At 46.6% G+C, this 25,033-nt stretch overlaps 1 protein-coding gene across 1 annotated transcript; it reads left to right on the forward strand.

The window, feature by feature from the left end:
• Nucleotides 1-356: 356 nt before the first annotated feature.
• Nucleotides 357-24,016, forward strand: LOC142880298 (sphingosine kinase 1-like). Its single transcript, XM_076014108.1, has 5 exons — nt 357-897; nt 12,591-12,740; nt 18,149-18,243; nt 18,526-18,641; nt 21,701-24,016. Exons 1-5 carry the CDS (start codon nt 480-482, stop codon nt 22,563-22,565), a joined length of 1,644 nt encoding a protein of 547 aa, XP_075870223.1. The 5' UTR covers nt 357-479; the 3' UTR covers nt 22,566-24,016.
• Nucleotides 24,017-25,033: the final 1,017 nt, after the last annotated feature.

A 25,033-nucleotide genomic window follows, 5' to 3' on the forward strand; every position in this document is an offset into this window, starting at 1 on the left:
GTTTGGTGGCGAGGTAAATTGAAGACTGTCTGTGCACGTGATGCGATAGTGCTGCATTCAAAAGAATAGGGAACAAGGTTAGGGAACTTCTTCAGTAATTCTTTCAAAAACGAGATCAAGACAAGCACATTTCCGTCGAGCAAATCAACTCTCGATAATCTGATCGTTTACATCTTTATTTGAGTGAGCGGAGCGTCACGATATTTCCCACTGTTCGTTTTCATTCGCGTTTCATTTCTAACTTCTACAAAGCTGCTCAGCCTTACAAAAAACTCGGTTTATTTTGAAAAACAAACCGGATACAGTGAGTGTGATTCAATTAGGTTCGCAACAGCTGCTGGGGAGCTCCGGCAGGTCACAGTTTTGGGACGTCTACTACACTCGCTCCTCTCACTTTCCGCTCGGATGGCGGCGTGAGAGCGGCTCAGCTGCCTTCCCCGCACTGCCCGAGTCCCGGAGCCCTCCTCCGTCCGCTCAGGATGGACCAGAGAGCAGGCGAACCGGACGGCAGCACCGAGCCCGTTTCTCTCTACGGGGAGTTCACGGCCACGGGCAACCGAAAAGTCCGCTTCGCCGTCAGCCTAACCGAGAGGGAGCTCACCGTCCAGCGGCTCAACCCGGCACCTGTCGGCCGGAACAAGTTGGTGCTCAGCCTGAAGGACTGCGTCGGGTGCCGGGCGTTTCGCCAGGACGACAAGGCGGACCCGGCAGCCTACTTGACGGCCTACTTTTACCCGCTGAGGCGCCGCTGGGTGAGCTCCGTAGCGTCGCGCCAGCGAGCGGAGCAGTGCTTTCGCCTCGCGGGACTCGAGGAGCCGCACGCCAACCTGGAGGAGGCGGAGAAGTGGGCTCGCGCCGTCCGGGAGCGTTCTGCCCGGCAACAGTACCTGCGGGACGGTAGGTTCACTGACCGCCTCGGAGATTTCACCTGTAGCGCCCCACCGCATGAGTTCTTGATGGGAGTTCGTTTCGTGTACACACACACACACACACACACACACACACACACACACACACACACACACACACACACACACACAAGCGTCGGCTACACGCATTAGTGTAAAAAGTTTTAAGAAATGGTCCACTAATTAGGGTAAACTGTTTTGTTTGGTTAGTTTGGGGTATTTTCTGGGGGTTCGGGGGGGCGGTTTCGTCCGCCAACCATTGAAACGCTCACGTGTAATTTATGCCTCGTTCTGAACGAGCACTTAACAAGAGAGAACGAACCATTCCGGGGAGGTTCGCGACCTCTCGTTGATGACTTGACTGTCAACTGCCTCGAAGTTGTAAGTTGTTTTCAGGTTTGACATGTTCAGTCTGTCGTCTGGTCAGATTTACTGTAGTCAACAAATTATTATTATTTTTGTGTGTGTGTGTGTGTGTGTGTGTGTGTGTGTGTGTGTATGTGTGTGTGTGTGTGTGTGTTTCTTTTTTCCTTTACTGAATAGTCAGCCTGTCGTTGAGTAAATGAGAATGTATGCTCCAGAGGCATGAGAGAGAGAGAGAGAATACGACAGGTTCTTAACCTTGGATCAGGGGTGCGTGGGCAAACGTTTTGACTGATGGCATCACAAAGGTTTCTAAATGTGTGACAGAGGCACCCCCCCCCCGCGGCGGGAACAGATGCATGGAGTGTTTTGGTGACGCGCCTCATAGGAGGACAACGGAATATATAATAGGATATGTAGAACTTTATTGACAGTTGAAAATGAACAAAAGCGTTTCAACAAAATATCTGTCTTTGAAGTGCTGCAGTATTTTAGCTCTTTGTTGACATGACCCTTAAAAACTGGGGGGGGGATGTTTGCGATACAGCTATTTTATGATTAATTTACTATTAATATAATTTCTTCAAGTTCGGCAGGCCGGATTAGAAATCTTAACCGGACCCAATTCTAGTGCAGCAGACACGCTAGGTGAAGGTGAGAGCGTTTTTAATCAGGAATCAGGCAGGTCAATTAGTCAGGAAGGTTGGCGACAGGAAGTCAATATCTTGTCTGTTTATATATCTATGCACTGACTCATATTTCAGCTGTTTCAATAAAGAAAGCTGTTTCCAACAGACAGTTTTATAGAAGAGGCCTGAGAGTTACTCATTGATGTAGAGTTGTGTAGATGCTTCGTCTCGTCCTCCCTGTAGATGGGTCACCCTACATTATCAGCATCACCCTACAACAACATTCGTGGTCTGTCGGCGCTATCAAGGGTAAAAAAAAAATAATAAAAAAAAACACGAAAAAACAAAATGCAAATTTTTGCATCACACTAACTTTTTCTCCCCCCCCCTCGCACTGCCATGGTACAGGCACTTGCTGACCCAGATAGCAATTTCCCATCTGCACAGATGTATTTTTAACGAGACAAAATATGCTGCAATTCTCCACTGCCTGTCACTGTCAGGCGGAGGAAAAGGCTTTCAGGAAACACTATCGTTGTTGGGCGCTGTTATCTCCAGCGCTCGCAGCTCAACTTGAGACAGTGACCTAACAAGTTTTGTTCCTTTGCCACCGAAAGCCAAAATGCTAACGTCCCTGTTGGCTTTAACTGCTTTTGTGGATGTGTAATGCAACCTCTCTCTACAACCAGTATATCCAGACTGCAATCCTTTGTCTAGGAACACGAGCTGTCTGTGGCTATTTTCTTAAAAGCAATTTTGTTTTTTCTCCTCCCAAATTGTCTTGAGGCAGATTGTGTGTAAACTACACGGAAACGCGATGCCACTTGCTCTCGTTTTGGTAGCGGGCTTTCATTACATGTACGTAATGAACGTATTTGCTAACGTAATCTTAAAATCCGAGTCACGGTCTTCACTCAGCAGTCACCCAAATGAGGTGTCCTATTTGGGGCTGGATAGTTTTTAAAGTGAAACTGGCAACTGTTGTGTTAGATTCCTATCAGGTATAGCTGCGAGACCTCTTTTGGATGAAAAATACCAGCTGTTTATTAGATTAATGTACTAATGGAACTTTTCATGAAAGGTCTAAGACCAAAGGCTGAAATGCTTATTTAATGGAGAAAAGACTTTAAAGTTGGATCTATGACAAATGCGGACTGTGCAAGTACTTGTTATTTATATTTGTGACTTTGTTCACTGAGACAAGCGTTAGGTGGCACACTTAAAAAAAAAGAAGTCATTTTACCACTGCTGATGAAGAAGATGCTCCTCTAAATCAGACGTGGTGCATATCCCAAGAAGGGAAATGTGAGGCCAATAAAGGCTCATTGATTAACTGATTGATTCACTTTCCAATTTCACACAGTATAGTGGAGGGCAGAAGTTGTTGCAATAAATGAATCTTGCTTATTTTGAATGTCATTTATTTGAGTCACCTGTTTTTTTTATTGCGTTGCTTTACATTTTTACTTTGTTGAAATGTAAAAAAAAAATCTTACAATAAATCAGATTTTCGAGGTTTCCTTCAAGGAAAAGTCCTGGCTTTTTGATGTAATGAAATTTAATGAAAGGTTTCCTGATACTGTGCATGGTCATTTTGGTCATTTTTTTTTTGCTACGTGCGCACAAGTACCAATTTTCTGATCCTTTTCGTCATCCGTAGCAGTTTTGAAGCTACGTGCGTCTCTATATCTGGTGAATGTTGCGGCCGTCCGTCTGCGAGGCAGCCTGCACTGAGTTACTCATGGTGCCAGAGGCCTCGGCCAGTGCACTAAATCATCTGCAGGGCCTCTGCATCCACACCATTAGTCTAAATGAGATCAGTGTCGCCCGTCTGACCCCTCCATCAATATTGCTCTTGTCTCTGACATGACATCCAGCATACACACACACAAAGAGAGACATGGATTTTGCTTTTTTGTGTGTGTGTGTGTGTGTGTGTGTGTGTGTGTGTGTGTGTGTGTGTGTGTGTGTGTGTGTGTGTGTGTGTGTGTGTGTTTCCAACCTGGTGTCGTCTTCCTGCTCTGCCCGAAGCTGCAGCGAAGGCAGCGAGCGACTTGACTGTTTTTCTAATTCCGTTGAAAGTTAATATGTAATGGAAAGGATACGTGTTGTGTGTGGGGACTATTGTGTCTACTTGTAGAACTGTGTTACACACACATACAACATTTTTTGTTGGTATTTTTATCATTATGGATAAATAGTGTCATTTAGAGATCCTGTATACTGTGTAGTCACGTATTACACCATGGTCATTTGCTGTGCTTGCTTTGACTTGCGCCATATTCTACTATAATTTATATTGTTTTTATGATACGAGTACCTGATTTTCTATGAAGTGTGATTTCGTAGAAATGTGGGATTTATCCCATTCTGCTGTTTTCCGTAGGCCCGCTGAGGAACAAACCAAAAAAAACTCAATAAAGGCCTCAGATGCTTTGCCATGCATTGACTCAATAGCACTGCTTCTGGACTTGTTTTAACCGGAGGTGGAGAGGGGATTATCCTGACCCTGAGTCTATAGAGTGCAGCAAGCAGAGATGGGTGATATTGATTCAATCATTGTGCTCCCCCACCCACTAATTAGCTAAGTCACTTGCATGGCTACTGCTGGATAAACCACATAGATCACAATGTCACGGTAGAATTTTAATTCACTTTTTGGCTGTGAACTCAGTGGAGTGGGAAATACTATTGTGCTGTTAACCAAGAGCAGATAAGATCTGACGAGAAGCCAAGTGTTGTAAGGCTTCGCTGATCACAAAGTCAATAGTCACCACTTAAGTCGGCTACACGCACGCTGAATGGAACATGTTAAATGGCTGTGAGGCGATTGTGCCATTTTGATTTGGGCATTGTTGCGTTAACGTGCTTACTTTAGTGTATTTGTGTTGACTTTTGTGTTTCTTTGTGGGTGTGTAAAGGGCGATAAGTGTGACCTGCTGGTCACAGTGACTTGAATGAAATGAGGCGTGTGCCTCTGTGTGCCTCTGTGTGTGTCTGTGTGTGTGCCAAGATGAAGTATGCAGTTTCTTTCAGGGACACTCCCCCGTGATTAATCAGCCTGTAACGGCCAGAATGTTGAAACTTCCTGACATTACGTCAGACTTTGCATTAGTGAAGAATAAAGATACTATGCCCAGGGTCATCTAATAATAATAATAATAATAATAATAATAATGATAATAATAATCTATTGAATTTGAGTCTGAATTCGCAAGCCGTGTGCTCATTGGCCACTTTTATTCAGGCAGGGAGAGTTTGTCCTGGGCAGGCACTGACAGCCTCGAGAGAAATGCAGCAGAATCTCCCGTCTCGACTCTGGTGAACGGTGGTCCTGCATCCCACTTTGAAAAGCGCTTCAGGGTTGGCTGTTTTCACAGTCTCGTGACCAAATGCGGTCGGCATTCTGGTCGTGTCAGCCGCTGGGATCACCGTCTCCCAGCGGGACTGTTGGCTGCAATCAGTGTCAGCGAACGGAAGAAATTTCAATATCCATCCATTCTCAATCCCCGCTTCCTCCTTCCCACTCAGGGTTGCAGGGCTCCGCTGGAGCCTCTCCCCAGCGTCATAGGGCGAAGGCAGGGTGACACCCTGGACGAGTCATTGTCCAGTTCATCACAGGGTCACATAGAAAAAGACAAGTAACCATTCACACACGCACAAACAATTTAGAGTTTCCACTTCACCTCGCATGCATGTTTTTGGAGCGTGTGAGGAAGCTGGAGAACCTGGAGAACCTGGAGAACCTGGAGAACCTGGAGAGAAGCCAGCAGACACAGGGAGAGCATGCAAACTCCACACAGGAAGGTCCCAGGCCCGGCAAGCCTAGCCTAACCCTAACCCACTGCAATATGTATCTCAAATATCATTGTGACAGTTGGTGTTAAAATTTTGAACATAAGATATTTTTTTTTAGCACATTGTTTTGCATTCTTATAGCATTAAATCTAAATCCCAAGTGTTTCCCATTGTGTCTGTGTGCATGCATGTGCTTTTGCGTGCGTGTGTGTGTGTGTGTGTGTGTGTGTGTGTGTGTGTGTGTGCGCGTGTGTGTACAGTATATGTGTGTATGTGTGTAGTAGGGATAGCAGCAGTCTCCTCCCTGAGGTCTCCTCCTCTCTGGCTCTCGGCTGCTACGGAGCCTGCTGACGTGTTGTTGCGACCTCTGATCCAGCCTCTCTCTCTTCAGCACCGGGGGGGGTGGGGGAGGGCTTCACAGCAGCTCTGGGTCCATAAACACTTGCTGTGATCAGAACCAAATGAAATGGAACGCTCGTGTACCATTTGGCGAAAGCAACGAGAGAAAAAAACACTCCTTCACTGCGGCAGTGCTTTAAAAACAACATCCACGTCTCAGTCTGGAGGACAGCATCTTGGCCTTTAAAGTCATTCAGCAGCGTGTCGTGGACAGCGAGCACTTACTGAGCACTCAGCCTGGCAGAGCAGCTGCTCCGCCTCAGACAGAGTCGGCCCTGCCTCGTAAAGGAACTCGCGGTGGTTGAGGGGATGATTTACAGTGGGAAGTCCGTTTCCTCCGTGCACTCGAACAGAGCACATTTTTCTATCTATTTTATTTAGATGTCGTTTTTCATGCACACAGTGTCATATTTTTTTACGTTGGCTGCCACGTCCAATGTTCTGCAGAAGTGAAAGGCGGGGGGGGGGGGAAGTCGGGTCGGTTCCTAATTCAAAATGTTTGTTTGGATTCACGCAGAAAGCCAGCGTCTCCTCCCTGGTGCGACTCTGCAGCCTAAAATACCTCGTGTGGGATCCCTGCGCAGTCACAGACGGTGGTTGCATCCCGGCTTCTCTCTCTCTCTCTCTCTTTCTCTCTCCGTCCCCCAGCGGCTTCTCTCTCTCTCTCTCTCTCTCTCTCTCTCTCTCTCCCCCAGCGTGCGACGTGCGTCTGTATTGTGACAATGCAAATGATAGATTACAGACACGCGGTTGACACCCAGTGCAGGATGATTTTAATGAAAACCTCAACATCACAGTGTCGCTGCGCCGCTCCTAATATAGCAGCTGGTGCTGCGCCGAGATCCAACCGCAACCTCCGTCTCCGTCTCCTCCCTCCGCACCCTTTGTGGTTCTGGCTCAGCACAAATCTGCTATGTGCCCGAGCAGCTTTCACACTGCCGTTGACAAACAGCAGCGTGGACAGGGAGTCGTAGCCTCACGCTTTGCTTTCAGTTCATCCACAGATCTGCAGCTTGTCTGGCCTCCCTCCAGTGGCCTCCTGCTTGCTTTAGGATTGATTTTAAAACTGTTTGTTGGTTTGTTTTGAATGGAATGGCATCTCAGTCCATTTCCATTTCCATGTCAAAAAAAAAAAGTCTGCATCACTGAGGTCCACTGGGCAGCTCCGGCTCGCGGTTCCGAACCCTACTGTAACTCATAGACGATGCAAAAGTGGTGTGAGACTGCCAGTGGAATCCCCCCCCACAAGTTCAACAAGTACTAACAACAGCAACATGTGTGTCGTTCATTCCTTTCTGTTATTTGCTAAAATAAATGAGTGACGACTTACTTTATCAGTAAGTAGACAGGAATTTTACTCAATCAACTTTTATTTGTGCAGCGCTAAATCACATCCAAAGGCGTCTGTCTCAAAGTGCTGTGTACAATCAGAAGACATGTAGAATTCATTGTGTTGCTACCATTGTGCAATTCCTAGATCAGGCATGGGCAAACTACGGCCCGGGGGCCATATGCGGCCCATAAAGCTTTTTAATCCGGCCTGCCGAACTAGAAGAAATTATGTTAATAGTAAGGAAATCATAAGATAGCTGTACTTCATGTATTTTTCAGTGTTCTGAGAGTCACTTCAATGAAGAGCTGAACACAGTTGGTGCGTTAAAGACTTTAAAGCACCTGTTTTCACCAGAACAGTCCGTCCATCTGCTCCTGGTCCGGCCCAATAATGTCAACATTCTGTAGTCTGCAACCGGACGTACCCGGCGTATTACAGGCAAGGATGCGTAAACAGGGTCAAATGCATGTTAATCCATTAATTCCAGCAATGTTGAAATTGGATTCCCTCCTAATGGGTGTTTGTAAAGGCTTAAATGCTGCGCGCAGCATCGCTGAGCAGAAACCCAAGTATGAGCAGTGTTCAGACTCGGCACACTGAACAAGGCCCGGGTCATTTGCAGCATCATTCCCATCAGTCAAAGCACTCTGAAGAGAAGGTGTTTGATGCTAAAGGACTTCCTTCAGAATATAAATTAAATAAGTCAATTACTAAGAATTCTGCCAATCGTGTAGAAGGAAAGTTACTTTAAACTATGAAGCCTCGCCACTGAGCTTGTTTTTTTTGAAACAGTTGCTGTATTGTAATATTGATGCGAGACGAAATGTCTTTTTCTAGCAAAGTCGAGAGCATTTTATAGCAACAGAAAGAGACTTTTTAAGAGGCTCAGATGTTCTGGGTTCTTTTATTCCTGACCGTTCTGTGTGGACTTTCCATGTTCTCACTGTGCCTGTGTGCTGCTCACAACTTGAGACACTGCATGTGATGTGATCCCGCTCCACACTAGGATGGAGCGGGATTTGAACCGCCAACCTTTGGGTCATTGGCCAGACCGCTCTACCTCCTGAGCCACAGTCGCCCCGAGATTAAGATTTTTTTAAGAGTCTTAATATTTGCTTGTTGTCTATCAGTGATGTGTTGGAACGCTGTAGTTTTTCTACAGCCTACTTTTTCATTTCTAAGGTCTTAAAAAGAAATCTCGCTGGGCTGTGCAAGCTGCCCTTCATCCTGAGCTGAGTGCCATTGCGTCATGCAGAGAGTCTTACCTGAACCCCTCAGATCATATCAGAGCATGGCCCTAGTGTTCATCCCCAGAGTGGAACTTCCCCAGCTGGAACAGCACATTGGCCACAGCTGGGCTGCTCAGTGAAATGTGTTACTACCCCTGCAACAATCCTGTCAGGATCGCTTCTCCATCGCTCAGCCAGAGACGAGCGGCGCTTCAAAGTGATGATTCCATCCCGGCAGCTGATTGCGCCAGCAAGTGTGACTGTCGCTGGCATGCATATGCCACTCACAGCATGAGTCGTCGGTGTGAGATCCGAATGACAGACTGGCAAAATATAAGACAAGCTTGTTTACCTAAGGACGTAAAAAAAAGAAAGAAAGGAAAAATTCAGAGGGATTGTAGGTTAACAGATTTTAGACCAGGCATGGGCAAACTATGGCCCGGGGGCCATAAGCGGCCCGTTAAGCTTTCTAATCCCGCCCGACAAACTTAAAGAAATTCGATTAATAGTAAGTAAGTAATAAAATAGCTGTATTTCATCCATTTTTCAGGGTTTTAAATACTCATACTACACACATCACTATGCCGTGTTCCCTGAATTTGCTGTATTAGCAGCATGTTTAGAGTGAAACCCTTCTTTCTGCCTGGTGAGCAGAAGTTCACATCCTGCTCAACATGGTAGAAGCCCATTGGGCCACGAGAAGAAAGTTGTCTATTCTCAGACTCCATGCACCAACACGGCTATTATGGGGATCCTTGGCGGAAAAAGTTTTTTTTACCCTGGCTCCTGGGTTTTTCCCTTTCATCCAGCCTGTCATTTCCTATGGTAGCTCCCTCACCAGTCATTATTCATTTCACTTGTGGTCCCCGGTTGAAGAGGCTCAATTGTAACGTCTGTAATCTTTGATCAAGCAGGCACAGCCTACTCCCCATACCGGGGCAGTTGTTGTTGTTGTTGCTGCTGCTGGCTGGTTGTTCTGTGTGGATGATCATTTGCTTAAATTCTCTTTTGCGTCAATGTCGTTTTTATCACTTGGTCTCATCTGAGAGGCCAACGCTTTTTTTTTCCTTTTCTTGCCCAAGTTGTTTAGTCTGGGCCATCCTGCCCGGTGATGTCATTGCTTGTGGGCCTCCTGTGAGCAGGCCTGCCTGCCGGAGTGGTGGACACTCAGTCGGCCTTGGTCACATCAAACATCTGATTGTACAAAGGGCTTTGAGACGCCTTTGGATGTGATTTAGTTCAAATAAAAGTTGATTGATTGATTGATTGATTGAAGGTCTTTCCTGTATGCAGGAAATCAGTAACAATGTGTGTTTTGGCATTGTTAGTATAAAATTTCCATCCATCCATCCATCCATCCATCCTTTTTCAATACCTGCTTGTTCCTGAGCTCAAGGTCAGGGAGGTCTGCCAGAGCCTCTCCCAGCTGTCATAGGGTGGAGGCAGTGCTAACCAATATGCCACCATGTTGCCCATAAAGTTTTTTTTTGTCGCTGGCAACAATCTTTTCTTCTTCAAACCAAGGTGCCTGAGCATTGATTTGATTGGGACATGGTGTTCAGTGATATGAGGGCTGTCTTGGGATTTTGGCCGGCTCTACTTTCTCCCTGCTTTGTGCCACGTCAGAGTAAACCGGATGCTGACAGAAGAGGAAACACAAAGCATGGACAGACAGAGACAAGTACATAGATAGTGACCTCTGGAATGTTCAGAGAAGGGGAGGGGTGGCACACAGGAAGTGGCATGGGGTCGCACTCGGTGAGCAGAGTCTCCGTGAGTGTTGTAGCACAAAGGCATTGGGATCAGGAGCTGCCTTCAGGAGCAGCTGTCATGCCCACTGATGGACCTGTACAGCCTTACTAGTCTGGTGGTTCCTAGTTTAAAGGGGCCCCATTATGGCTATTTCCAGATTCAATCAACTCATTTTGGTGCTCCTACAACACTTGAGGCTTGTTTTGTCAAAAAGTTCCTGTTGGATGAGTCTTGACTGGTCTTGAGTCCGCCCAGTTGGAGACCGAGACCCTTAAAAAGTGCTCTCAAGACCAAGACCACAATCTCAAGTACTGCAACACTAGTTAGAGGTGAACAGGCCTCTGAAAACAAGTGACCTCCCACTCAGCCTCTCCTCCGCCAACTCCCTGCCTGCTCCAACCTGGTAAAAGCAAATAATAAAACAATTCCTGTGATATTCAGCTCGACTCGCGACGTAGACTGTTGAGCAAAATCCGAAAGGCTTGTTTCAGTGCAGCAGAGAGAATCTTTAGCACGTGGGAGGGTTGCGCCGTTATACTGTGTCATACTGTTGTACTACTCACGGGTGACATATGAAGCACAAGGCTGCAGGCTGGGTGTCAGACATGATCCTATGGTCACTGGAACATGACAGCAGTTGGACAAACAACAGTACTTTAAATATGCATCGGGATTTGTTGATGTAGTTGTTTTTTTTTTTTTAACAGTAAAGTTAACAAGGGCTCCACACCTTCCCCAGCAAAACGTCTGATCTGCCGCTGCCACTGAATTGCAGTGTTTTTCTATTCATTTATGATGAAAGACACCCTCAACTCCAGTCACAGCCGTTAGCTGGAGAATCCCAACAGCAACAACACCAGCAGTGAAGAGTCTTCTCTCATGACTACTGACATTGCACTTTCTCACTGAAGGCATGAAAATTACGTATAAACACACACGGAATTATGTAGCAAACAAAGTGTAAAATAACTCAAACACGTTTTATTTTTAAATTCTTCAAAATAGCCACCTTTCATTTAAAGCATATTTAGAGTTATTGAACGTGTTTTTCTTTGCTGCGTAATGACATTCATCTTGCAAATATATTTGATTCAGTATCTATCTGCAGTGTAGAAAGTTGTAAATGAAAAGGTGTGTCCAAACTTTATAGTCCATGAAAAGTGTCAGGTGGATCAGGTTAGACCAGGTCAGATCTTCTTTTTTTTTTAACTGACTTGTTGAACTGCATTCCATTGCAACCATTGTAATTTAGCTGGAAGTGGATTAGCCATGTGAGTAACCTGGCTGGGTGGGTTGTGGACCTGATCGACGGGCCTCTCCCTGCATCAAGCCTTTGCACAGTGCTTTCTCATTCATCAGATGTCTTGAGTTTGTGTTTCTTGCGATGCTGAGGGGTGCAGTAAATGAAGGTGTCACGCTCAGTGTAAGTGGGAGGTAGAAGACCATTCACACAACTCTGAGCAGCAGTTCTGAACAGAAGAAGAATTATTTTTCCATGAACAAACGAAAGATGATTCAAAAGCAAAATAAATCCAAGAAAACACAAATCCAGGAAAGACACCAGAGACGTACAGCGATCTGCACCATGATCTGAGATGTACAGTGTGTGTATATATACAGGTACTACCCGAAAAATTTGAATATCAAGTAAAAGTTGTATTATTTTGGAAATTTAACATCAAAGATGAAAGCAACAAATTTAATTGAGCCATTCCACACAAATTGACATCTCAAGCTGTTCCTTGTTGTAACTTTGCTGATTAAGATTTTCAGCTTATTAAAACCACAAACACACAAACTCAGAAAATTAGAATACTGTGGAAAGCTTCAGCTTTGTAGCTTCAAAGAGTCCAAAGAATCCCAAACACCTGCAAAAGGCTCCTGAGCCTTTAAAAAGTCTGTGTTGGGTTGTTGGCTCAGAAGAGTTCACACACGGGCAAACACAACAACCTCCTCAGGAAATTCTCATTTTCTGAGTACCACTGTACATACATACATACATACATACTGGTGTTTGGACGGGTGGGAAACGCATAGAATCACATCAGTTTCCTGGCACAAGTGAAAAGTTGAATTTTCAACCTAACACACCAAGTGACAGTAAAAACACGGGACAAGAGAAAATCCATGGAGTGGCCCTGAGCTCGGTCTTCACTGTAGTCGTCTCACTGCGTTGCAGGACTCTCCATGAGCGAGCTGTCTCGCCCTCGCCGCATGATGCTGCTGGTGAACCCGCAGAGTGGGAAAGGACAGGCGCTCACCATGTACAACAACTGCATCCAGCGACTGCTCAACGAGGCCGGAGTCCCACACACGCTGGTCATCACCGGTGAGTCAACACACCCCAGTGCAGCCGCTCTCCTCGCCTCTCCCACGTGGTTAGAAACAACCAGAATGTGGTCCGAGATATTAAATAACACGCTACCTTGTAGATCCAACTGGTTTTTGCCTTTGTTCAGTCAAATGTGAGGGGGGAAGAAAGGTCCAGACTTTGTGTGCTGTGCGGTGAGGCCTTTAACTTGGGCAGCGTCGGGTGGTGTCGCACTGAGAGTCTCTTGAAACGTTCCGGCGTTGAAAATAAAAAGGAATTGAAAACAGAAAACTGAAAACTGTTGCGTTAAACATTAATTGTACTTGTATTATTAACGGGATGTGCGTCCTCTATTTAACAAATATTCAATTTCCCAATAATAAGTAAAGTTCAGCGATTCTGCCGGCTGCCATTCTTTATTACTAATATTTTGTTTTTGATGGCTGACGAAAAAAAATCTTTGAATATTCATTATTATTATTATTATTACGTAAATCATCTTCTTAACCTTTTTACATTTCATGAAGGTGCAATAAAACGCTTATTTATATGTCAGTACTATGTAGATAACTGTTAATCATCCTGCTGTTCATAAGGTGTAAATATATATTTGCTATTGTGTTCTATTCTATTCGGGTTGATTATGCGTTGAAGGTTGACAAAACTGTGTGGAAGATGGACAAATAAGAACTGCTGGGTTGCCAAGGTAACTGCTAATACCCGACAACACCTCAGCAAATATCTGTAAGCGTCACTGACAACAAAGTTAAACAGCAGCAAACACTGGTAATCCCACCATCAGCCTAAACTGAGACAAATACACAACACAGTTTAGTCATAGTCTTAGTTCTTCAACCCCTCCCCCCACCCCCCACCTGGGCCCCTCCCCCTCTGATTTTTATCCTCTTCGTGTTTACGTGCAGTCGCCATCATCATCATAACATTATCAGCTGCCTCTGATCCCCCTGCCTATAGCGCCATTATGTAATAAATGTACGCACACTCACACACATAAGGAGGAGAGGATGATGATGATCACATGCATGATTCGATGTTGTAATCATGTTCATAATAATGAGCGGAGTCGGTGATTCTAGAGCACAATATGACAGAGGACAGGAGGAGGCCCTGCGCCTGTCAAGTTTCCCCCTCCGTGGAGGTTTATACATTAATAAGCAGAGGCAGAAACAGACAAGTGTGACAGTGTGAGGTGCACAGACGGAGAAAGTAAGGCAGACTGAGAGAAGCAGTCTGGGATGTTAGGGTTTGTTTGATTGTTTTTTTGGCGCTGTGCTGAAAATCCATGGGGGGGAAACCTGAGGTTTGTCATTTCTGAAAAGCACTCTTTGACAAGTTCATCCTGAAGAATGCATAAGGGTGGAGCATAATCCCACGCCGACCTACATGTGCAGGAGAAGGGAGATGGTTCCAAAAGCTAAAGACGGGAGACTTGTGAAATACTAGCGTCACTCTCTCATCCCAACTAAATGAGATTCAACCCTTGGTGGGCGCGAGAAGTATCGAGGCGCGTGGCTGCTTCTGACACTGCAGCTTTTACCCAACAACCCCAAGTTTTTTTCCATTCCGGCCGATTCCCTCACCTGGTCTTGGACGTGACATTTTTCTTCAACCTTGTCACTGGCAACCTCACCTCAGCTTTTATACATCTTTTATTTTTTTATTTTTTTGTCCCATTTGGAAAGCCGTGTAATAATGGCCCCCTGTTTTGCACTCACCTTTTTATGTCAGTAACTTGATCAAAAAGCACTGAAAATATATCATGGGATATGTAGAAAACATGTTGCTCTAATGTCTATTGAAAAATTAACAAAAGTGTTACAACAAAGTATCTGCTTTTGAAGTCCAACGGTATTCAGCTCTTCTCTGAAATGGCTTTTAAAACACTGACACAATGGATGAAATCAAGCAATTTTATGACTTACGTACTATTAATATAATTTCTTCAAGTTCGGCGAACTGGATTAAAAAGCTCATCTGGCCGCATATGGCCCGTGGGCCATAGTTTGCCCATGCCTGATAGATCAATGATCATTAATAATTTCAGGAGAGTTTATGTTATAGGTTTTTTTTTGTGTGTTGTTCTGAACATAACGTTGCGTGTTCATGAACAGCATGCCGGTCCATTCACATGCGTTTTGTGTCAGTTGCAACCCCCCTTTAGCCGTTTGGAATCGGAACGCCGAGTCACTTCCACTTTTTGACATCGTGCATGCGTGCGTGTGTGCGCGTCAGTTCGAGTAGCGGAGGCACTATTGGACGTTTGCTTGTGTGGCAGCTGTGGGCCCTGCCAGAGGCCGAGGACGGATGAAGGATGACTGAACCGCTGCTGGGGTTTGGTGCAGAGGGGGAGAGAGAGAGAGAGAGAGATGCTCAATGTCCAAGTGTGTTCTGTTCTGTAGTGTTTCTCTGTGGGTTTTTGTGTGGAGGCCAAGGTGTCTGTGCCATTCCTGCAGGGGGCCCTGTCTCTCGTCTGTCACACTGGATTATTAGAACCAGGGTGCATTGCTTATCTCCCATGCCCAAAGTCATCTGAGCAAATCTGATACGCCGTATCGCAGAGTGATGCATGCAACGATATCCCCTCCAGGAACGTCTCTGGTCTTTGGTCTTCCTCTGGTTAGCAGGGAGCCGGGGCCCCAGTGGGAGAGGTGGGGTCGCAAGCGTTGGAGATAAAGAAGTCAAGACGGTTTTTGAAGTGTTTGTGGGGGTCAACAGTCCAGAGCAACGGAGAGCGTGAGATCAGCTGTTTAGTGTCGTGGAGAGACACGGAGGAAAAGAGCGGGAGGCAGAGCACACATGAAAATGTTGAGATTCCCTTTGGCAGCGGCTTGGATGGACAGGATCAAGGATTGAGAACATCAGAGGGATGTTCGGAGGTGAAGCCAGAGAGGTTTGGACGTGTGGATATCAATGTGTTCCAATTCAGGAAGGATACTGAATATTTCCTCGGGAGGGATGTGGAGGAAGAGCGATGGCTGGAGTGAAACAGGACATGGACAGAGTTGGTGTGCATAGTGTGTGAGTGCAGACCCGGCATGGGCAAACTATGGCCCGTCGAACTTGAGGAGATTATATTAATAGTAAGTCATAATATAGCTGTAGCTAATCAATTTTTTCAGAATGAAAAAAAAAATCAAACCATCATTATTCTATTCATTATTCCAACTCCTTTAATGTAGAAACAATATATTTTTTTGTAATTTTTGTGTTTCAAGGCATTTAAGGCTCCACATGGCATATACATTAGGCTAATTCTGTATAACAATGACCTACGACTTTGAGTTGCAAATGTAGGCAAATTTCCCTCCATCATCAAGGTGAATCCAAGGTGAATCCAAGGTGAGCCTTCAAAGCAAAAATAAATCTTTCAGGGGTCTCATGGGTTAAACGGGGAGGTCGGAGCCCTCTGGACTCCCTTGTAAACACTGGTATAAAGAATTAATATAGCATATATAGTGCAATCAAGCTTATTTATTATGTAACATTCCACAATACAAAATAATGTCATGCTGATCTTGGACCGATATCGGTATCGGCCAATACGGAAGACTGCAATGTCTTCATTGTAATTATATTGTCGTATGGCAAGTGGGAAAAAAGTTGTATCGGTAATGCCCTTAAATGTTACTGTGTACGGACGTACAGCCAACATCACTTTGTTCTCAACACGCCAGAGGAAGACCAAGACTGCAGCATTGACATGCAGTTGCTCAGAGCTCCGTGTGAGCTTGGGGCTCATTCTGCGTCGCTGTGCGTGAGGCAGAGATCTGCATGACTGTTAACGAGTTAGTCACCAGCCACTGCCTCAGCCCACAGGGAGGAAGCAACTTAGCTAAACAAAACCACTGCGTTTGTAGTTCTCCTCCTTTCCCCCGTTCCTCTGCTCCACCACTGCGACTGCTCCACCAGTGCGACTGCGACTGCTCCACCACTGCGACTGCTCCACCACTGCGACTGCTCCACCACTGCGACTGCGACTGCTCCACCACTGCGACTGCGACTGCTCCATCACTGCGACTGCTCCACCACTGCGACTGCTCCACCACTGCGACTGCTCCACCACTCCTCCTCTGCTCTTAAGTCTCCTCTGATTGTGTTTTTCACCCATTGCCTCACTCCCTCGTCAGTCAAAGCGAGCTCCAAACTGCTGGAGTCGCTGCTCCACAGCATCCTTGCTGATTGGGACCCCCTCAATCGTCTTTGGCACACTGCAATCTGCATAGACAGGGAGGTGTGATGTGACCGGACTGATGAGGAGGGATCGATTGCTCTACTTGCAGCGTTTAGAGGAGGGGAGGTACGAACAAAGGCTCGTATCAGAAACCCAACTTAGCAAACTTCTCTGGGTGCCTTTGTGGGCAAAGATCTGAACAAAAGCATGTGTTCTTAGAAGAAGTTGTTCGTTTTAAAGTGGCATTGGATAAATCAACTACATCATACGTATATCTGGATTTCTATGTAACAGATTTCTGTTGCAATATACAGGACTCAGTCCACATCATTTCTACATGAATTTTGAGGAACACAGGCGGTAAAAAATCGGAAGTGTTTCTCCCTTCACAGAAAATGAGAATTACACCTATACTGTTTAGGTTTAAATAGAAAAAAAAAAAAAAAAGGAGGGGGAAAGGAAGGAGAAGCTCTCAGACCTCCTGAGCCTCATCGGGGGAGGTTTAGGATCAGTCGGTTGCACTTGACTGACTTTGTTTCCTGTGCAACAGCAGTTTTCCTGCCCTCTCACCTTCACACTGGAGACAGGAGGCAGAGAGCAGACCGACACTTGCTCACACACACACACACACACACTCAATGTCACCTTGAAAATGTTGCAGAAAACTTTTGCCCGCATTTAAAATTTAAATTTAAAATTAAAATGGTGATTTTTACATAATTAATCATTTTTCATAAATGTATAAACAGCCCGAACCTTGTTTGCTTGTTTGCTTTGGTAGGACGACCGCTTCGGCCTCTTCCCCTTCTGTGCATAAATGTCCCGTTAATCAGGATGTGACTCTGGGGAGAGAACTGGCTCAGTCGTCGAGGCTCCACTTCAGCAGATTTCTAGCACCTACATTCATTTGACGGAAAGCTCCGGGGAAATTAAGTTGTTCTGATCCACTTGGTGGTGGGGTGGACACGTCAGTGAAGGCTGTCTGTCCGTCCGTCTACTGTTCCTCACACTGGGCCACTCGGTTTGGACAGAGGGATCCCATTACCTGAGGTCTCTGTTGTCTATTTAGGCCGTTATTTTAAGAGCGTGGGAAAGCAGACGCACCGATTTAAAGGAGACCGTGAGACATGAGCGCGCGTGACTTCCAGTGCAACCGACTGCACTCTGTATTCATCCAGTGTTGCAAACGTTGGCAGGTTCTCATAATAATCCTTGTACACGGTGTGTTTTTCAGAGCGACACAACCACGCGCGAGAGCTGGCGAGAGACGCCGACCTGTCGCAGTGGGATGCTTTTGTCATCATGTCTGGAGACGGACTCCTGTTTGAGGTGAAGAGAGACACTTACACACGACAGGACGTGGATGTGCACACTTTACGAAACACAATCCCAACCTCCTCTTTTCCAGCTGACCAAAATGAAGCGTTGATAAACATGAAATGTGGCAAAGTTGATTTCTGATTTACAATTGTTTGGAAAAGTTGTCCTTGAAGACATTATTGATATTATAAATAGACAAAAGATGTTAATGGTGATTTATATTTGTCAGTAATGGGACATTGTTTAGAGGCGGCGCTCCCTGTTCAGACCTGTGTCTTCTCTCTCTGTCAGGTGATCAACGGGCTAATGGAGCGACCAGACTGGGAGCAGGCCATTAAGACCCCTCTAGGGATCCTCCCAGGGGGGTCTGGTAATGCCTTGGCTGCATCTGTACACCACTACTCTGGGTGAGCACCACACACAGTCCTCCGTCAACATCAAACATCTACTTTCAATACTTGGACGATTGGTTTCAAAAACCCAACTGTAGCATTGAAACGATGTCCAAATCCAAATCAAATACATGACAATTGAACTTTGGTTTGATGGGTTTTGCCCCAGAAGCAGTAGAAAACAGCAGTCAGTCCCTGGACAGAGGAGGAAACTCATTGCCTCATCATCAGTCTGTGGGAAGGCAGCTCCATTCAAGCCAAGCTCGAGGGCGTCTATCGCAACGTCACGCACTGCACGCGCTGGACGACGACTCCGCTCCGACAGTCAATCACGTGGCCCAGTCTGAACAGAGCCACATCCCATTTGCACACTTGCTAAAAACAGTGTGCACAGCCAGCCCTAAAAAAATCGGATTTGAGAAGGAATCTGATTTGAATCTGATTCGCCTGCAGTCTGAACGCAGTCTCACAGCTCTGCAGAAACCTGTTGAGCCAGTTTGGTGACACCCGGTCAGGGTCACATCGTTCCAGGTGCTTTGCTGTGACACTCATTTGCTTTTTTTCCCCTTCTGTACAACAGTGGGACACACAGTAACAGTGTGAGGATGCCATCACTTACAATACAAAGTTACATTTCCGTAGTTTAGCATTAGAGCTACCTTTAGCAATTAACGGGCCTGCAGACTTTGGGTCCTGGACAGTCACACATGGGATCACCTTCTGGTCCGGCAAAACACACTCGTCATCTTATTGTTATTATTATTTATGATTTGCTCACTGAAACAATTGTTTGCAGTTTGTTCATTGAGAACCAAGAAGAGAAACAAAACCACAGCAGCAAGATTAAACAAAACAGTGCAGCAGGACAGACGTATATTTTGTGTATAAAGTCATGTGATTTACACACAATTCTTTACTTCCTAGTTGCACTATTTTAGTGTCAGGTAATTGCTCATTATTTTAAATGATCAAATGATCAAATTGTGAGAAATTCCTCAAAGTTCCTAAAGCCTCATTGGCTTTTTCTGGGCTGAATGATTTTCACGTGGTTCATCTTTTTTTGTTTGTTTGTTTGTTTCTTCAAAACAAACAGATTTCCATGACCTATCCATCATCTTTTGCACCGCTGCATCGTTGGTCCTCTCATGCTATAGTGGAATTATATTTTCAGCTGGATTTCCTGAATTAATGGAGGATAAATTTGGCACTTTTAAACAATGTAGAAACATTGGCGCTGTCTTCAGCAAAGAGCCACATCCATCCATCATCACTTGGACTGGAACTGGCCATCAGCCTCCCATCAAACAATGGCCCCCCCCTGCCTGAGCTGCGGGAACAATGACAGGAAGGGACCAGACTTGGTATTGTTGGCCGTCCACTCACACACCCGGGCCATCCAGAAAACCTCCCTCTCTCTCTCTCTGGCGGGCTCTGGCCAGAGGGTGTTTGGTATTATTCCCAGCTGAATGAAGGGTTCAGAGAGGCTGCGTGGATCAAACGAGTGACGGCTACAATGTATCTGGTATTATGCAATGCAGTGAACAGGTTCGCTGAGTGGGGCTTTAATGTATTTCTGTGCACAAACAAAACGGGTACGAGCTGGAACATGCTGTCGGGGGGCGGAGCCCCGTCTGAAGAGGCAGGTGGGACACTTTGATGTGTGACAGAGACTCTGCCCCCGCTGGCGCCTTTACATATGGACGCTGCAGATACGGACCCTGAGGGTAGGCTGCATTAGGTGCGTGGTTGGGCAGGAAGGCAGTGCAGTGCAGTGCAGTGTGAGTGCACTGAGGGACCTTTTTCCACTTTCAGTATCAATTTAGAGGCCCGCAGTTTTCAATTAAGTGACGTTCAATGGTAAGAAAGCATAGTGAAAACTATGTTGAGGTAATTTCCTGGTTTCTAGTGTTCCACTGGATCTCGGGCGGGTCTTGATCATCAAGTCCAAATCCAGGCCTAACAAAATAGAGATGTCCTACTGAAGTAACCAAAGCATACACAATTCACTGAAAAGCTGTGTGTGTGTGTGTGTGTGTGTGTGTGTGTGTGTGTGTGTGTTTTGGATAATCAGCATGGTGAATGGCCTCAGGATGATGAATATGTAGATTAGCGCCTCAGCTCCAAGTCAACTCCACCGAGACAACCAGCCATCTCTTTAATTGGCTGTGGGTAGTAACAGTAGAGAGGGAGAGCGAACGAGAGAGAGGGAGAGAGAGCATGTGTGTGTGTGTGTGTGTGTGTGTGTGTGTGTGTGCGTGTGTGTGTGTGTGTGTGTGTGTGTGTGTGTCTACCTCGTCTACCTCTGGCCAGATGGTCTTTGTCATCTGACTGGCTTGACATGTGTGTAGGTCCATCAGCTGGTTCTGTCCCGCCTATTAGATTTGTTCCTTTAACACCAAACTACACACACACACACACACACACACATACACAATGCACAGTAGCACCAGAGTGACTCCATTATTTTACAATGGAGTAAAAAACAACAACAAAACCAAAACAGATCTTTCCAGTTGAAAGCACACCGGCCTTGGCCCACTTCCCAAACCCAGAGATGATGAGTGCACCCTCCTGTTATTATTCTGGCTGCACCTTGTTGGACGCACCTTGATTCTGATCTGTGCTAGGATTGTTGAAACCATGCTGGCAGGAGGTGTTTTGTTTTTCTGTGTTTAATGCCTTGTGATAGATGCATTTCTGAAGAACGGTTACTGATCAAAGGCCAAGACGGGCATTCTAACAATCTATTCAGATAAGCTATTTCGGAGTGGCTGCTACATCTTAGACAATAGACTGCAAACACCCCTGCAGCAGTTTTTGTACATTCTTGGAAATGGAAATGTTTCCTTAAAGTGCCCTTAAAACTTTGCTCCTGATTACATGAAAGATAAATCCTCCTTTGATGTAAAACTGTGCTATCGTCCCGTCTTACTATCATCGTAAGAGCCTGAAAAACCTGCATGAGAGCAGCAGTGCTGCAGTTCCTCATTGAGACGAGTCGGACTCACCCTCAGACCTGCTGGGGAGTTCCTCCTCCCGATGGGACTGACCCACCTTTCTCATGGTCTCTGCAGAGCTTCACCGGTGACGGGCGATGAGCTGCTGACCAGCTGCGGCTTCCTACTCTGCAAAGGCCTGGTGTCCCCCATGGACGTGGTGTCGGTCCACTTGTCGTCCGGCCGCCGCGTTTTCTCCTTCCTGTCGCTGGCGTGGGGCTTCGTGGCCGACGTGGACATCGAGAGCGAGAAGTACCGCCACGTGGGCGCCGCCCGCTTCACTGTGGGCACTCTGGTGAGGTTGGCCTCGCTGCGAGTCTACAAAGGGAAGCTGGCCTACCTTCCCGCCAAGGACTGCGGCGGCAGCGGCGGGGCGAGCCCGAAGAAGAACCCGACGGCGCCGCGCTGCGACGAGCGTCCCGAGACGACCGTGGAAGCGCGGAGCGAGACGACTTTTCACAACTCGTGCCACTCCAACAACTCCCTCAAGGTGAGGCGGGTGGAGAGCGCTCCGTCCCAGAACACCAACAGGTCCCTCGGCGGACCGGCAGACTCCTTGCTGGCACCGCTGGACCAGCAGCTGCCCAACGACTGGGTGGTAGTGCCAGAGGAGGACTTTGTGCTGGCGTTGGCCATGTACCAGTCCCACCTGGCCGAGGACCTGATGGCGGCGCCGGGCTTCTCCCTCGACGGCGGCCTCATCCACTTGTTCTACGTTCGGGCGGGGATCTCGCGGGGCGCCCTGCTCAAGCTCTTCCTGGCCATGGAGAAGGGGGCGCACCTGGCCACCAGCTGCCAGCACCTGGTGCACGCCAAGGTGCGGGCCCTCCGCCTGGAGCCCCAGTCGCCCAAAGGGATCATCACAGTGGACGGAGAGGTGGTGGAGTACGGCCCCGTGCAGGCCGAGGTCCACAGAGGCCTGGCCAGATTGATCAGCGGATGAAAGCCGCTGTGTCGCCGTCCAGTCGTCTGTCAGCCGATGCGTGAAGCCTTTCAAGTCCGAAATGTTCCGTTAGAGGCGCACGTCAAGCACAAACAGTCAAACATATGATTGAGTCCGGGATGGCCCGGACAAGCGCAAGCATGCATGGAGAGAGACCCAAAGTAATTCAAATGAGCTCGCTATTTTTTAACTTATATTTAAACTTTATTTTTTATATATATGTGTATGTTTCAGTTTTTATTTAACCTGTTAAACAAGTCAAAAAACTCTTATTTTGTAGGATTGGCAATTTCTTCTACTTTTCCCCAGAATGTATATATGCAAGATGAAAAAAATACAAGCTGCAAAACTCCAGGCTGACTGGAATTTCAAAAAGTTGAATGTGAATTACAGTTTAATAACTTAATAGTTATTTTTCCAACACTCTGGGTCTCCAGAACCATGAGCGGGATGTCCATCCACAAAGAAAAAACCCAAGTCCAATTTCCAGACACGTGAGGGAAGTGAGAGTTTCTTTCCGTCTGTCCCAGAATCTCAGGAGTCTTTCACTCAAAGCGTACTCATTAGTGCGTGTGTGTGTGCGTGCGTGCATGTGTGTGTGTGTGTGTGTGTGTGTGTGTGTGTGTGTGTGTGTGTGTGTGCGTGCACGCGTGAGAGAGAGAGAGAGAGAGACATGCAGTATGTGTAGCACGATCGTCGCCCCCGAACGGAGGTCGGTGGGCTTTATGAAATTTCATGGGACCGAGTTGCCTTGATTTGCGGTGGAGACGATGGGTGGAGTTTGGAAGGAGGAAGCTCGATGTGCAATTAGTTCTCACCGTCAACGGCACTCTGCTTCTGCTCCTAGCTGATGTCCAGTGGGTCGCACGAATACATTCTGAATGTAGAGCCAATTGTTTGATTTTTGTTTTGTGTTTTGGACCCGATCGCATTTGCAGCAGACAATGCGGGTGGAAGCTGGAAGCATCTTTAATGAGGACTCAGGCAGGCAAGGCTGACGACTAGAAGTCAGACTGGAAACGTTGCCGGAGAGTCTTCCTCACACAGAAGAGTGGAGAGCAGTCTGGCAGGGAACGTGTGGCAAGCAGGAGTCTTTCTAGATGAAAGCAGGCGAGCGGAGTGGAAGTCGCGTTGACTTGGAAAAGACTTGAGTGGGGAACAGAATGTCCAGAAAAAAGATTATTTAAAAAAAAAAAAAAAAAAAGGGACAAAAAGCTTCACTGCACAGTTCAGCAGATGTGTTTGTAAAGCACATGTTGCCATCCAGAAGATTAAATGCCGGTAGAAGTTTGGTATGAAAATATCGATTGGGCGCTCAAACCCGCCCGCGTGTACTGTAACAGAGCGCTGGTACTGATGATCCAGCTCTACAGAAATCGAGCCAAACAATGCGTTTACGAGCTATTGAGGATTTCCAGGCGGGGCTCGGGGGGGGAGGGGGGGGGGGGGGACGAGGGTCCGGTTCAGGAACCTCAGGGTTGCGTCTCTGCTTTTTGCGGATGGTGTGGTCACGTTGTCTTCATCGAGCCAGGACCTCCAGTGTGCACTGGGGCGGTTTGGAGGCCTTGAGGAAGAACCGGGCCACTCTGGAGGGACGGTGTCTCTCCGGCTGGCCTGGGAACGCCTTGATGAGCTGGAGGAGGAGACTTGGGCCAGGGAAGAAGAAGATATATATATATATATATATATATATACATATATAACCCTTGTCCTCTCCATCACTCGTTCATCTGCTGCTGTGAATTTGTGCAGCTCTCTTGTCTGCCTGTCCACGCTGTAGCGTTGATCACCACCCGGGTGTCCTCAGCAAAAGGTTTAATAATGGGAAAAGGACCAGACAGCTAGTCATGTGTCTTTTCTCTAAATGTTCACTCTTTACTCTTTAGTGTCATGCTTGTTGGGGGGCGGGGCTGATGCTTTTTTTTTGCGGCGGGCGGGCCGGGCATTGGTTGTCCAATTGGAGCAATAGAAGGGGTTTCGGGGGGGTCGGGGGTTGACAGTGACCTCGACTCACCAGTTTAACCATCTGCCAAAAAGCTTTGACTGATACTTGTTTTTCTTTTTTGACTCTTTTTTTGAATTGGTTTTATGTTCTATGTTACCAAAGCCGCTTTTGACGTTGCGGAGCACAAAAGGTTAAAAAAAACGTTCATCGTTGTCATTTTTGGGGGACTGATTATTTCCTCTGAATCTGTTTTTTTGTGAAAGTGCAGAGCTGCAGGTTGGGGGGGGGAGAGATGATTTACTATGAGAAATGTGTTGGGGCCTTGACATGTGAAATAATTTCCGAATCAGTTTTTTTTTTTTTTGGGGGGGGGGGGGGGGGGGGGGCGACTGTGCCTCTGATCGGGAACCGCTGTGGCTCACTGTGCTTCATTTCCTGTCCCTTGCAGCTGTTTGACGTGCCTTTGATTGTGCTGCCTCCTAGTGGTTAGTCGGTGGTGGTGCTGCATGATTTCTTAATTTGA

The sequence above is a fragment of the Nelusetta ayraudi genome, unplaced genomic scaffold, assembly GCF_046127955.1.
Source record: "Nelusetta ayraudi isolate G7.1 ecotype Tasmania unplaced genomic scaffold, CSIRO-AGI_Nayr_v1 ptg000006l, whole genome shotgun sequence".
In the NCBI taxonomy this organism is placed as follows: Eukaryota; Metazoa; Chordata; class Actinopteri; order Tetraodontiformes; family Monacanthidae; genus Nelusetta; species Nelusetta ayraudi.